This window comes from Ambystoma mexicanum, chromosome 3p (genome assembly GCF_040938575.1).
Source record: "Ambystoma mexicanum isolate Mex_15411 chromosome 3p, UKY_AmexF1_1, whole genome shotgun sequence".
NCBI lineage: Eukaryota > Metazoa > Chordata > Amphibia > Caudata > Ambystomatidae > Ambystoma > Ambystoma mexicanum.
The window spans coordinates 1,216,086,259-1,216,098,825 of NC_090925.1; the positions used below are offsets into that span (position 1 = coordinate 1,216,086,259).

Below are 12,567 nucleotides of genomic sequence, written 5' to 3' on the forward strand. Positions count from 1 at the left end.
TGTCTGGCTGTGTTGTTTTGGAGAAGGGTCAGCTGTCAGATGGTCTCCTTGTTGAGACCTATGTAGATGAAGGTACAATAATCTGGTCTAGTGTGCACTACAACTCGGGATACCATAGAATTCTAGTGGTAAGTCAATATTTTTAGTTTTGGCTAATATGAGGATGGATTTATGTAGTATGGCTATGTGTCCCGCCCATTTAATGCCCATTGCTAAGTAAAATCTATAGGATTTTGATCCCATTCCCAACAATTTTCCCTCCGACGACACCTCTTTCTGCACTCTTTGGCTGAATTTCTATCAATGGCTTCCTCCGTTGCTCTATTCCCCTTCTCATTCCATTGCACACCTACACCCCTTATCACATCCTCCTTTAAAAATGTGCCCTCTCCTTGCGCCCTGGTACCTATAAATGCAAAATGCAAAGAACAGCAGAAAACACCAAACCTATTGGCATTGCATTCTCTATGAAATGGGGTTGGGTATTTCTGAGTTTCTTGTTGAGCGCTGTGATGCCCCATCAAGATGGATGTTTGTCCGTTATAAGTCCCTCTAGCAAACGATACCATACCATGCCATATTAAGTATTAGTGCAAGAAAGGTGTTACATTTTTACTGAACAGGAGTGAGAATTGTTATGTTTGTTTAGTTTAGCTCTTGTCCATAGTGAGGGGCAGTCCCATTTTGGTTAACCATTTCGGGTCCAGCCCTGCAGAAGCAAGGAAATAGCAACAATAAACATAGATGCATCAGTGTCTTCTTATGCACTTCCTTCTGAAGCTGTAGGGAGGCCATTGTTCCAATTTTAAACAATGTTTGTTTTGAAACATGCTCATAATCCTTGTCATGTTCTTCAGTTCCAGTTTCTGGTATTTTTGGATCAGGCATGTCATTCATTTTTGGTTAGCATAAACTGTAAAATGTTACCTTATTATGAGCTTGGCTGTGTGGCCATAAACGGTGGTAATGCAGTAGCAGTAGTTAGCACTGCATTGCACCACCAAACTATGTGTTTGGTGGTAAGGTGTAGGAAAAACCTCCAGCAAAATGCTAGAGGTAATTCTGCTGCCTTACCGCCAAAAAAAAAAAACAATATTTCGGTGGAAATACCGCCTGTGGTAATTCCACTAAAATTCCCCTGGGGTCCTATGCACTACACAAATGGAGACTAACACCACCACGCCACCACTAGTAATCTGGTGGTAATTCACCAGACCAATAGCAGTAACGGTAAATCTGTTTGTTGAAATCTCAGTGGATTTACCTCAGAGATACCAGCAACCTGGTAATGAGACCCTGAACCTCTCTTCACTTGGAGAAAGCAGAAAATAACACAGAAAGGGCATTCCACGTTCTATACCCTAATACATCGCCTGCATCTGGCTGTGGTCCCACTTACCACAGGCATTGTGCCACAACGCAGCCAGGCCCGAACACAAAACCGAACACAAAACAATCATGACAACTCTGTTGACAGCAGAAACATCATGATTGTGTGGATTTCACAGGACTCTCTAATTCATCTCAGCCATGGGCATGTCGAGCCTCACAAATGGTTTTCCATGAGGAGGAGGGGATTTATTGACAAAGGGTGCAGAGGTGCCCAGGAGCCAGTGGGAAGTGAAATGAAAGACATTTGCATTTATTTTCTCTCCACTATGCACAATGCCTGCACAGGAGAGAGTAAAAGAAGATTAACTTCCAGTGTGTGGAGACCCTCAGGAGCGGTAACTAAAAGGAGTCCTTCATGTCATGCTAATCTATGCATGCATGCCTGGAGAGAGTTCTTGTTCTACTTCAGAGGGGTGCGGATCACAGAAGCAGAATGAAGGCCAACGTGCTTATGCCATTGAACTGTCCATGAACATTGGGTTCATGTTAAAACAAATATGTATGAGTTGCAAAGGATTGCAACTTGAATTCATTATTGATGTATTCTACTAATGCTGAACTAAAATTCACCAAATTCTAAAAGGACCTAAAAGAAGCTGTGACGTAGCCCCTTTTGTTATGGAGATTTTCCTCAGGCCCTGTGTTCAGGGTCTTTAGACATGTCTTCAAGACTCAGGGGTACCAGGGATTCCCTCAAGCACGCCAAGTTCTCTAAGTGGTAGAGTAGCAGAGCAGACCAGGCCAAACTCTCAAGAAGCGGAGTGGGGTGGGGTGGGGCGGCTCTCGGGTACAGTATACACTTTTCACAAATATCAGAATAGGAGAACATAGACACTCTATATTTTTTTGCAAATATGAACTTTTTAAAAGAAAAGACAAGGGATAGCCCACTGCATTTACAGGTAAGTACACTGACAAGTGTGCCTGTTGGGGTACAGAAGGCACGGGTCATCTGCAGGTACTTAATAAACTACTTTTATTGGAAGGGTATAGTGTCCTTGTCCAGGTCGTCTGAGTTCTCCTTTGTTCAGGTGTTGTGATTGATAAGCGGTCGTGGTGTCTTCGAGCTTGTCTCCACAGTGGGAGCCTAATAGGACCAGCTATAAACCTCTGATGCCCCTGGGCTGCTCTGCAAGAGAAAGGCAAAAACGAGCCAACTTGAGTCCAGCGCCCCCTATCCTTAAATTGAAAGCACAATTTTTCGAATTCCTCTCTCCATAGATCTGGGTCACTTACCATGCACTTATTTTTCAACATCTGTCCATATGGTAAATTCTTAAGTATGTTGTGAGGGTGAAAACTCAACCAGTTGAGCAGGTTGTTCCTTCCAGTCACTTTCGCATACAGGCTGGTGGAAATTGTGTTACTATGCACTAAAATGCTTACATCTCAAAAGTGCATGTTGGGAGTACCAATGTCCGCGATTAACTGTGTGCGTGGGTCTATAGAGTTGATGAAACCTAAAAAATCATGTAACATGTCAAGTGGGCCATGCCAGACTGCAAAAAAACGGTCTGTGTACCTCATCCACATCTTAAGGCACTTGTTGGAATGCCTCATGGTGGACCTACCCTCCTCCACACAGGCATGATGCTCTGTTCCTTGCCGGTCCAGGGCATCATGGGGTTGGATACTGTTCTCCGCCAGAATTGTGGTAAGTGTCAAGCGTCCTTATGGTTCTACTTCCTGTGTTGGGGTGAATTTGCTTGAGGGCGATTTGTTCTCAATTTTTTTTAAACACATTTCCTCGCAAATAAAATAGGAGGGAAGACCTCCACAATTGCCACACATGTCCCACCATTATCAAATACCTAAACCCACCCCCCAAACATATTTGCGAGGAAATTTGTTACAGAATTGCAAACAAGTGGACCTCGAGCAAATTGAGATGCGACTAAATGGACATGTGCGGTCCTTGCATATGCCCTGCCGAGAGGTTTTCCTCTGAGGAAAGACAATCATAGAACTGCTGCAGTGAGATCTGAGAAGCAGGCTTTCCTGCGTTGTGCGTGACATGTCCAACACCAGAGATCTCAGGGCAGCGCTATCCTAGTTCCCGCTCTCCCAGCTGCTAGAGTGTGTCTTTCCAGAGGCCCCCCACCATTGAACCTCCTCGGAGTCTCCAAGGGACAGTGTCTGCTGCGTTCTGTCTGTGAGCCGGCCCAGCGTCGGTGGTACCAGGTACTGAGTGCTCTTCTTTTGATCCCCCTCCTTGTTGGTGTGCCCTCGCCCTCAGACGGTGCAACAATGTGACAAGTTACTAACTAAAAATGTTTTAAGAAAAAGTCTCAGAATCAATTAAAGAGTCTTTCCAAGAAGGGAAATTGCAGTAACAGGTAAGCAGCACATTTTTTTAAAATTTGGCAGAGATGTTTCAAGAGACCAAGAGGGCCCAGTTGTGCGATTTGCAGGGCTGGACTGGCCATTACAGAACTCTGGAGATGTCCCTGTAAGCCTCTGCACCCTGGCCTGGGCCTCTTTTTGTGGTATTTCCAAATGTTGCCATAGGAAAAGGGTTGGGCTTGCTGTAAGTGTATAATATGGGGCCTCTTTGAAAATTATTTCCAGGGCCTCTTTTGGTTCTCAGTCCACCCCTACCGATTTGAGACACACTTTGCCAAGAAAGAGTTATCTTCTACGCAAGTGTCCCAAGAAGAAGTTTCTTGAGTGCCAGTGGAGAGCAAACCACAGAAGACTCTTGATGATGAAGAGGGGGCCCAGGATTAAATACATAAATGAAACAAAGACTCACCAGCAGCACAGGAGTGTCAGCAGGGCAAGACCCTGGGTCCGTTATCCAGAGGTGATCATTGTGCACATTGTTTGGCGACCATCTTGGTTTCCAGCAATGGGATACCAGTAAGGGGGACCGCAAGATACTTGGAAAGAGCAATTATTGAGGATTTGGTGATTCCCAGGAAGAGGATCCGAGCAGGAGGAGCAGAAAGGGAGTGAAGCTGCAGCCAAGTGGTAATCGGTGATCCAGAGTTACTCCGTCAAACTCGTGCAAAGTATTTATGTTCTGAGGGTGGTGTCCGTTTGAGGAGACCCCAGGAAATAAAAATGGTTGCAGAAAAGCTTGGAAAGTCACACTGTAGAGTAGCCTGCCACCATGAAAGAAGGATCATGAGACAAGGTCTGCAGTGCGTGTGCAGCTCAGCACTGCACAGCACAAAATGCAGCACAGGATGTTGGAGCTTACCAGACGGGGGAGATGAAGCCAGGGGAGATTTAGCACAGAGGCTCCTGGGTCCTGGCAGCAAATAGGCTCTCACTTATGACTCTAGCCATGCAAGCTCAGTCAGGAGTTTCAGAGAGACAAGCTCTGGGAAGGACCCAGTTGCCTTTCAGTTAGCCCACTGTATATAACTAATATAATAGTGAATGAATGTAATGGTGTTGCTATCCTCCTTGATAGCTGTTCGGGCCTAATAGACAAAGCCAAATGTAATCAATTTTTGAATTTGGTGAACTTCTGTTTCGCAGATTTTGGTCTAGTCACGCAGAAAAACGCCTTCCTTCTGTGAGTTTCTGCAGAAAAGCTCACTCGTGGGTAAACCACTTTGTTTAATCATCTATTAAAATATCATCACCCAGGCCAGGCCCATATGCTGATATAATGTCCTCTCCTAAATTATTGTAATCACTCCTTGGTGGTGATCCCTCTAATGTATCTTTCTCTCTATCTCTCGCTCTCTCTCTCGATCGCTCTATCTCACTCTTGTACTCTTTTTTGTATCCCGCGTTGTGTATCTGTCTGGTGTATCTCTGATTACTCCTTCCCACTGAGATGCCTCTGGTCACTGGTGTTGTGCGTGATCAGTGTATTTCTCTGATGTTCCCCTTTCTCGTATTTATTTTAATATAATGCTCTCTTTAGTCTCTCTCTCTCTCTGATGCACTTACCTTTCACTGCTTTCTTCTCTCTGTTCATCTTCTCTGATGTTTTCTTCAATCACTGCCTTCCTCTCTTGTTGTCTATGATGACTCCCCCTCCCCTCTGACGTGCTCTCTGATCATATATTCTAATAGTAGCACTCATCTTTGCCCCTCATGTCCTCTCTGATACAGAAGTTTGGTGCAAAGACTCTCTGAACAGGTTTGATGCCAGTACCAGCTAAGCTAATCTGTTGGGCATTTCCCTTAGCATGACCTTTCCCTGCACACAAAATGCGAGCACTGAAAAAGTAATTCTGTTGTCTCACAATTTAAAATCCATAGAAAATACGAAATGTGTGCAATAAAGTCACGGTGTAAAGCCATCTACCAATGCAGATGACGTGATAGCTATGTAGATGTTCTCCTATACACCACATCCATATGTAATGCAGTATGTTTGGCATTCGGTATGGTTGCCACGTTAATAGGGACACGTTTGCAATGCTGCCACCTAGGTTGTTGTTCTATCAATTCTCTCCTGGCCTTTCCACAGGTGGCTTTTGCACGGCATTGCTTAACATTTTGCTGAAATCAAAGCAGAATTGTTGCCCAACCACACAAGTGTTCTTTCGCATATTGATGATAAAAGTAAAAGATTGACACCCCGGTATTTGACCTGGTGGGGGAAGTTATGCCACATATTAAAACATAATATCACTTTTGATTAACGACCTGGAGACACAAAAAAACAGAAAAAACCCACTGAGCCCTAACAAAGCAAGAAAGGCGTTGTAATGGGGTTGTCTGCATTTTGCACACACCCCGAGCGCATTCAGGTGGGTCATTTTAGGTGTGGTAAGTAAGCGCAAATTGCATGCAGGGGGCTGCCAACGTTAGCATTTACGTGCTGTTGGGTCCCTAGCATGCGATTTGCAAAGCGCAGTGTAATTTCAGAAGAGTAAAAAGCATGTGAAATCGCCTTTACTCTTTACTTTTAAGCTTTACAGGCAGCATTTTATAATCATGCAAATGCTGTGTGGATTCCTTAGGAATCATTTGTTTTATATCTGCATTAAACTGCAACAAGGTATGACACCTGGTGCTCTTCCACGACAGAACGTTGCTTTGTTACCCTCCTGCGCATTGGAAGGTCATGAATATGCCCTGCCTGCAGTGTAAGGCGTAAATGACTAACGATTTGCTTTTACGTCTCACTTTTTCACTACACAGTATTTAAAATCTCCCCCAAAGTAGAGGATTACCCGAAGCTTGTTAATGCCATCAGAAAATGGCTCTTAAAGATCACCAATGAAGGAATAGATATATGTTGCTCCCCAAATCCACCCATGCAGCCTCAGTGGGACAGTCACCCTGTACATTGAACCTTCCTACATTGGAAAGTGCATTAGTAGCCTGTACGCATCTGTACCTTTGTCTGCTCCCAGGTCTGACCATCCAAACAAACGTTTCACATGGTGTACCTGTGGATGGACATTGGTGTACGTAAGCACGCATGACCTCGTCTATAGTGGTTTACCTTTGACAGTTTGGTTCTCCAGCGTGTTTGTCTGACCCATGGAAGTGCAGCCTGGGGAGCTGCAGGTGTGAATGTGCATAGGAGGTGCTCTTGCACCCGTTCATCTGGGAGTGCTCCATGTATGTGCAAGAAGCAAGAAGGTCTCACTGCTTCCTGGTTCCCGTTTCGTTTTGCGCGGTAACTAGAGGGTCGACATGCCAGGCTGGGTCAGTCTGAGCATAGTCTGGACTGAGGCTGCATGTAAGTAAAAAAAGTATGAATGTATTTGTTTATGGATGCCTGCATGCATGTGTGAATGAGGGTTTGGTGTATGGGTGTATATATGAAAGTGTGTCTGAGTGAGCGGAAGTAGCCAGGTTGAACCTGTTTTCGTATTGTGGCATGGCATTTTCAGTGGCAGAACCAACAAGAGAATATTCCTACGTGGGGATACTGGCATTTATCTTGACAGTGCCAGCAGCGACATGTTTTCTCATAGTATCATAACTGACATTAGGCGCAAATCAAAAAGGAGTCTGCTCATATATGGACACAGCCTGCATGAACATGTGCTTTATACTGGCATATGTTGTGGGATCATGAAAATGCCTTGGAAAAGGCTCTTGTCTACTGGTGATGACTTGCATTGACTAGCATTCTTCACAAGTTACCCTAAAACAAATATTGCAAACTGTGTGGCTTTTTACCCAATTTATCACTAAAAGTGTGCTTTAAAATGAACCATTTGAACCCATTATTTGAACATTTTTCTCAGGGGGATAATCCCCCTGAACAGGCCTTACTGGGCTCCCACACCATGCTTTGTCGCTCCCGCATATTTGTGGGAAACAGTTACCCCCCCCCCAATTAAACAATTAATGAATCACCCATCACTTCAGTGACATCTCCCACATACCCCGAACACACCCCCATTGGCCCACAGGAACTCCCCAACTAAAGATAAATCGTTGCATTAAAGAGATGCATGATGAATGTGGCTAATGTGCACCCTAATAAGGGTGCAGTGCTTGTGCTCCTTTGCCATCACTTCCTGCTCCTGTACTGAATGGTGGTGTCATCGCTGTGAACAAATTATTCCATGCTGGCTTGCTCAAATAGCTTTTTCTTATATAGATGTCTCTTCCAATAGCAATATTTGAACTCAAAATGGGTTTACTTTTACCGTAGCTTTCATTTGTTTTGTCTGACATTCTACTTAATGCATAAGCTGACAGGCATCTGCTTTTATGCAAGTGAAATTACTGAAAAATGCAATATGGTTTCAAAATGTCTGCTCTATAAGAAAGGTATGCATGTTGATAAAGCAAAAAGTGCAATATTGATGAATGATGATGCTTTCACTGTATTAAACAATGGGTATGTTGTTAACAAAAGACATTAATCTTGAAGAGAGGTACTCACCAGGCAGTCGCCTCGCACGCACACGCTGTAAGAGTCCTTATACGAGCAGAGCGTTCCATCGTGCGCCAGCCTTTTCATATACACAACATCACCAGTTTCTTTGGACTGACAATAAAGGTGACACCTTTCTTTTTCTGGAGGATGATATTACAAAAGACAGATGGGTCAAGGGCAAGCCGAATGAGACATCCTCACTACCACCTGACTAGTGCGCAGCATAATCCTGCGATTCCCAGCCTGGTCACATTCTGGAATTTGACGGTTTGGTAAACACTACATAGGTATGTGTGAGGGCGCATGCGCATACTAGAGGTTACCGATTGACTGCGACATTGAAATATGACAGAAAGCACCTCTAATAACAAATACGCACAACAAGCTTCTCTTTAAAGAATTTTCAGGAACAGTATGTATACTTTTCATTGTAACATTTTATTTATTAGGTATTTTCAAATCATGCTTTTAGATAACTCGAATCCTAGAAGCAGTCACGTTAGTTTAGTGGGCGTTTCTCTCTGGCAGTACAGTACTTAGACCTCCCAACGCCTCGGCAATGAAAAGGCCATTACTGCTGGAGTGGACGCTCAAGCCAGGAGCACAGCCTCTTTGGCCACAGCCGGAACATGCACGCTCCCTTAGCTGCTGCTGTCAGGAGTGCATATTTTTTTTTATTGTAAAACCTTTCACAAAATTGGGCCAGGTTTGGATGTTGTAAATCCAGTAGTCCATTTTGGGTTTCCTTTTGGTAACTTGAGTATCGCCCTGATTTATTTGCTGGCGTTTTGATTTCTAAACTATTTTTCTATCATAGAGACTTCCACCGATCTCTCGGCTGCTGCAATTTCGTTTTGGTGTGCTGCCCTTAGTAGCGCAAAGGGTTTTATGTGGTGTGCAGTAATGAAAGCGTGGCAAACAAGTTGTCTGTAAAAAAAGATCACGGCAAGATCACAGGTCACGTGGTTTGACCCGGTAAAGGTGTACCCCCACTCCCCTTAAATGGTATAATGGATGCAGGAGTCCCCCTGCATCCATTACATGGATTGCGGCGGCAGAGCCATTGTGTTTTGCTGCAATTTGTTGTGCAAACGGCCATTTTTACTGTCATTTAAACACATGGAACCGTTTAGGGTCAGAGATGCTCTCCGAGCACTCCGTTTAGTCCGTCGGTGGGTTTTCTCTCATTAACCCTTTTGCAAGTTGGTAGCCACTTACTCCCTGGGCAAGAGCAAAGTGATTAGCCAGGCATGACTTTAAGTTCCACGCCTCAGCCATTTTGTTTGTGGTCTTTCTTTGTTTTTTGTCAAGAGAAATGGCCCCATTGGTGTCCTCAGAAAGCCCTTGCTATATGCATGCTAGCTGCCTGGGTGAGGGTTTCTCTGATACATGAATCCACTTGGTTGGCCACTCCTAATTGGATGGCTCTGAGAACTTTGAAAGGTGCTGTGAACTCTGTCATTCTGTGTTGTGGAATCTTGCTTGAAACTCGACCTTGCCTTTCATCTAGCAATCCTAGGTGGCACATCTGTGCCTGCAGCCCGAAGCTTGTAGAACCATTGTAATCACTGGTCCTGAGGTAGGTGTTCCTGCTTCCTGGCTGGAATTACAATGGTATGCTGCGGTCACTCAAAACTTCCCGCTCTTTCCCTGAACATCCTTGCTCGAACTCTGCAGTTGCTGCTCATTGCGGGATAATCATGAATCATGTTCTTTAAACCCTTGGGCTAAACCCGAGGTACCTCGGTGACCTATTTCAAAGAGTCATCTCTGTCTCCCTTTGCTCCTCTCAGTCTGTCTTCCAACGCTGCTGTACCATTTCCTTTGTCCAGCCACCTACCAGTGCTCTACTTGCAGTCACCAAAACGAGAACTGGCACTGGGACCAAAATGTAATCCCAAAGTAAAAAGTGACCTTATATGCCTGGTTTTCCACCACAGCAGCTATGAACGTGGGTCTCCTTCCCAGGTCTTCAAACCTGCAATCCATTATTGCTCCTCATTTATGGAAATAAACCCTGTCTCTGCCTTTTCTGCCTGTCTCCCTGTTGGATTGTTTGGTGATATGATATGATATGATTTGATACGTCATTTATAACGCACCTGTACACAACTGTTTCTAGGCGCAACAAGACAAGGGAGGGAAAACAGATGGAGGACAAGACACACAATCTTACTAGGCCTTGAGTCATTCAGATCGTGCAAGTGCTAGAATGATAAGTGCAAGAGGAAGGGGAGGGAGAAGTGCCTGGGAGAGGGAAGGGAAACAGGACAGCAATGCTCTGAGTAGTGCAGCGCGGCTCTGAGTAAGTGCAAGGAGGCAAGGACTGTAGAGTTACAGTTACAGCCCCAAAGTGTGGGGTAGGCCCGGAGGCAGTAGAGGAGTGACTGATCATGAGAGAGCCTGGTACCCAGTGAAACTCTGAGGGTAGCCAAGCAGCCTGTCAGTGCAGCAGACAGGTTAGTCAGGTAGGTCATCAGGGGAGGGAGAGGTAGAAAGCAGAGGAGAAGAGGAAAGTTTGGAGCTGCTTTCGGAACTTTAGGTGATCCGGCTCAAGTTTCAGAGAGGCAGGGAGGCCATTCCAGAGGGAGGCACCTGCAGAGGAAAGAGATCTACCACACACACTCGGTATGGAGAAGCGTCTGAGGATTACAGAGTTGGAGGTAGCTGAGCGAAGGGCTCGAGAAGGAAGGTATTTAAGAAGAGAACGTTGGATGTAGTTCAGGCACCGGCCCCAGTAAGCCTTGTGGACAATGCAAAGGGTCTTGAACCTGATCCTTGCAGCCACCGGGAGCCAGTGTAGAGATACGGTCCCTGGGTTTGAGGCCAAGGATAAACCTTGCAGTCCTGTTCTGGATTAGTTGCAGAGGGCGGAGTGTAGAGGAAGGCAGATTGAGAAAGAGGCTGTTGCAGTAGTCCAGCCTAGAGAGAACCAGGGCTCTGGAGACAGTGAGCTTCTGGGGGAAGGTGAGAAAGGGATGAGTAAATTTGAGGAGGTGAAGCTGGTAGTGGGACTTCTTGGCGATGTCCGAGATATGAGGAGAGAAGGAGAGAGTGGAGTCGAAGCTGACACCAATGTTTTTTACCTCACAGGAACCGAAGGAAGACGGCGCAAGGAGGGTGGCCAGAGAGAAGGAAAGTGGGAGGAGGAGTCCCCATGAGAAGGATCTCCATATTACTGGCATTAAGGCAGAGATCGTTGGAGGCGCACCAATCCCGAATTGTGGAAAGACAGTGAGGAATGAGCGAGGAAGGAGAGGAGGCGGAGAGGAGCCTGAAGGAGAGCTGAGTGTCATCCACATAATTATGAAAGTTAGAGCAGAGTGTAGAGATCAGGTGGGCCATATGAGCCATGTAGAGGTTGAAAAACCAGGGTGAGATGATAGAGCCCTGGGGAATGCCACAGGTGGAGAGAGAGGTGGCAGAGAGAAAGGAACCAAGTTGGACCTGAGAGGGGCGGTCCAGGAGGAAGGAGGATAACCACTGCAGGGCCTGACCCGTGATGCCCAGGTCTCACAGAGTCTATTAATCAGGATGGTGTGGCTGACAGTGTCAAAAGCAGAGGAGAGATCAAGGAGGATGAGAACAGAAGGAATGCTGGAATCAAGGTTAGAGAGCAGATCTTCACTGGTGTTCAGGAGAGCAGTTTCCCTGCCTCTGGCCGCTCTGAAGCCAGACTGATGGCCATGGAGACAACCAACAGATTGAACAGATTCAGTGTGGAGAGTAAGCTGGGAGATGGCCAGCTTTTCCAGGAGTTTGCCCAGGAAAGGGGTGATAGAGATCGGGAGATAGTTTGCCGAACGGGTAGGATCGGCAGAAGGCTTTTGAGGAGGGGGTGCACAATGAAGTGCTTGAGGAGAGAGGGGAACATTCCAGTGGCGAAGGAGTGATTGCAGAAATCGGCTGAGGCTGGAGCAAGGGTGTCAATTTGGTCCTCGATGGTTCTGGAGGAGCAGGGAAGTGAACTTAAGGGTTTTTAGTAGCGTGCATGCAATGGCTGGGATTCACAAATGATCAAACCAACTCAAGAAGATGGCAAAGGTTACTGTTTTATTAACAATGATCTAAAGCAGGGAAATTACAATCTGCATCAACAGATGTTCACGCAGGCTCTCAGCAAATCTCACAAAAACATAGACTTTACACTAAAAATATGTCAGAAGTGACATCATACTATGTGGCAAATAAGGAAAACCTACGAGGGATTGTGATACGTTTAAGGGGAATATCTAAGTATACTTTCCATACGGGCTGGGATTGTGTTTGGCTATCCACTATCAGGTGGGAAACTTATGCCTACCTTTAAAACATGTCATCTTCAACACTATTAAGTACACAATATAACATTGGCTCTCAAACTA

General features: G+C 45.4%; 1 protein-coding gene across 2 annotated transcripts in view; it reads right to left on the reverse strand.

Annotated features, from left to right (window-relative positions):
* ADAMTS2 (ADAM metallopeptidase with thrombospondin type 1 motif 2) overlaps positions 1 to 12,567 on the reverse strand; it is a 2,237,498-nt gene that overhangs the window by 580,094 nt on the left and 1,644,837 nt on the right. For both annotated transcript variants that reach the window (XM_069652661.1, XM_069652662.1), the window contains one exon: positions 8,210 to 8,343. In XM_069652661.1, the coding sequence (XP_069508762.1) occupies positions 8,210 to 8,343 (134 nt within the window). The remainder of the gene's footprint in view (positions 1 to 8,209; positions 8,344 to 12,567) is intronic.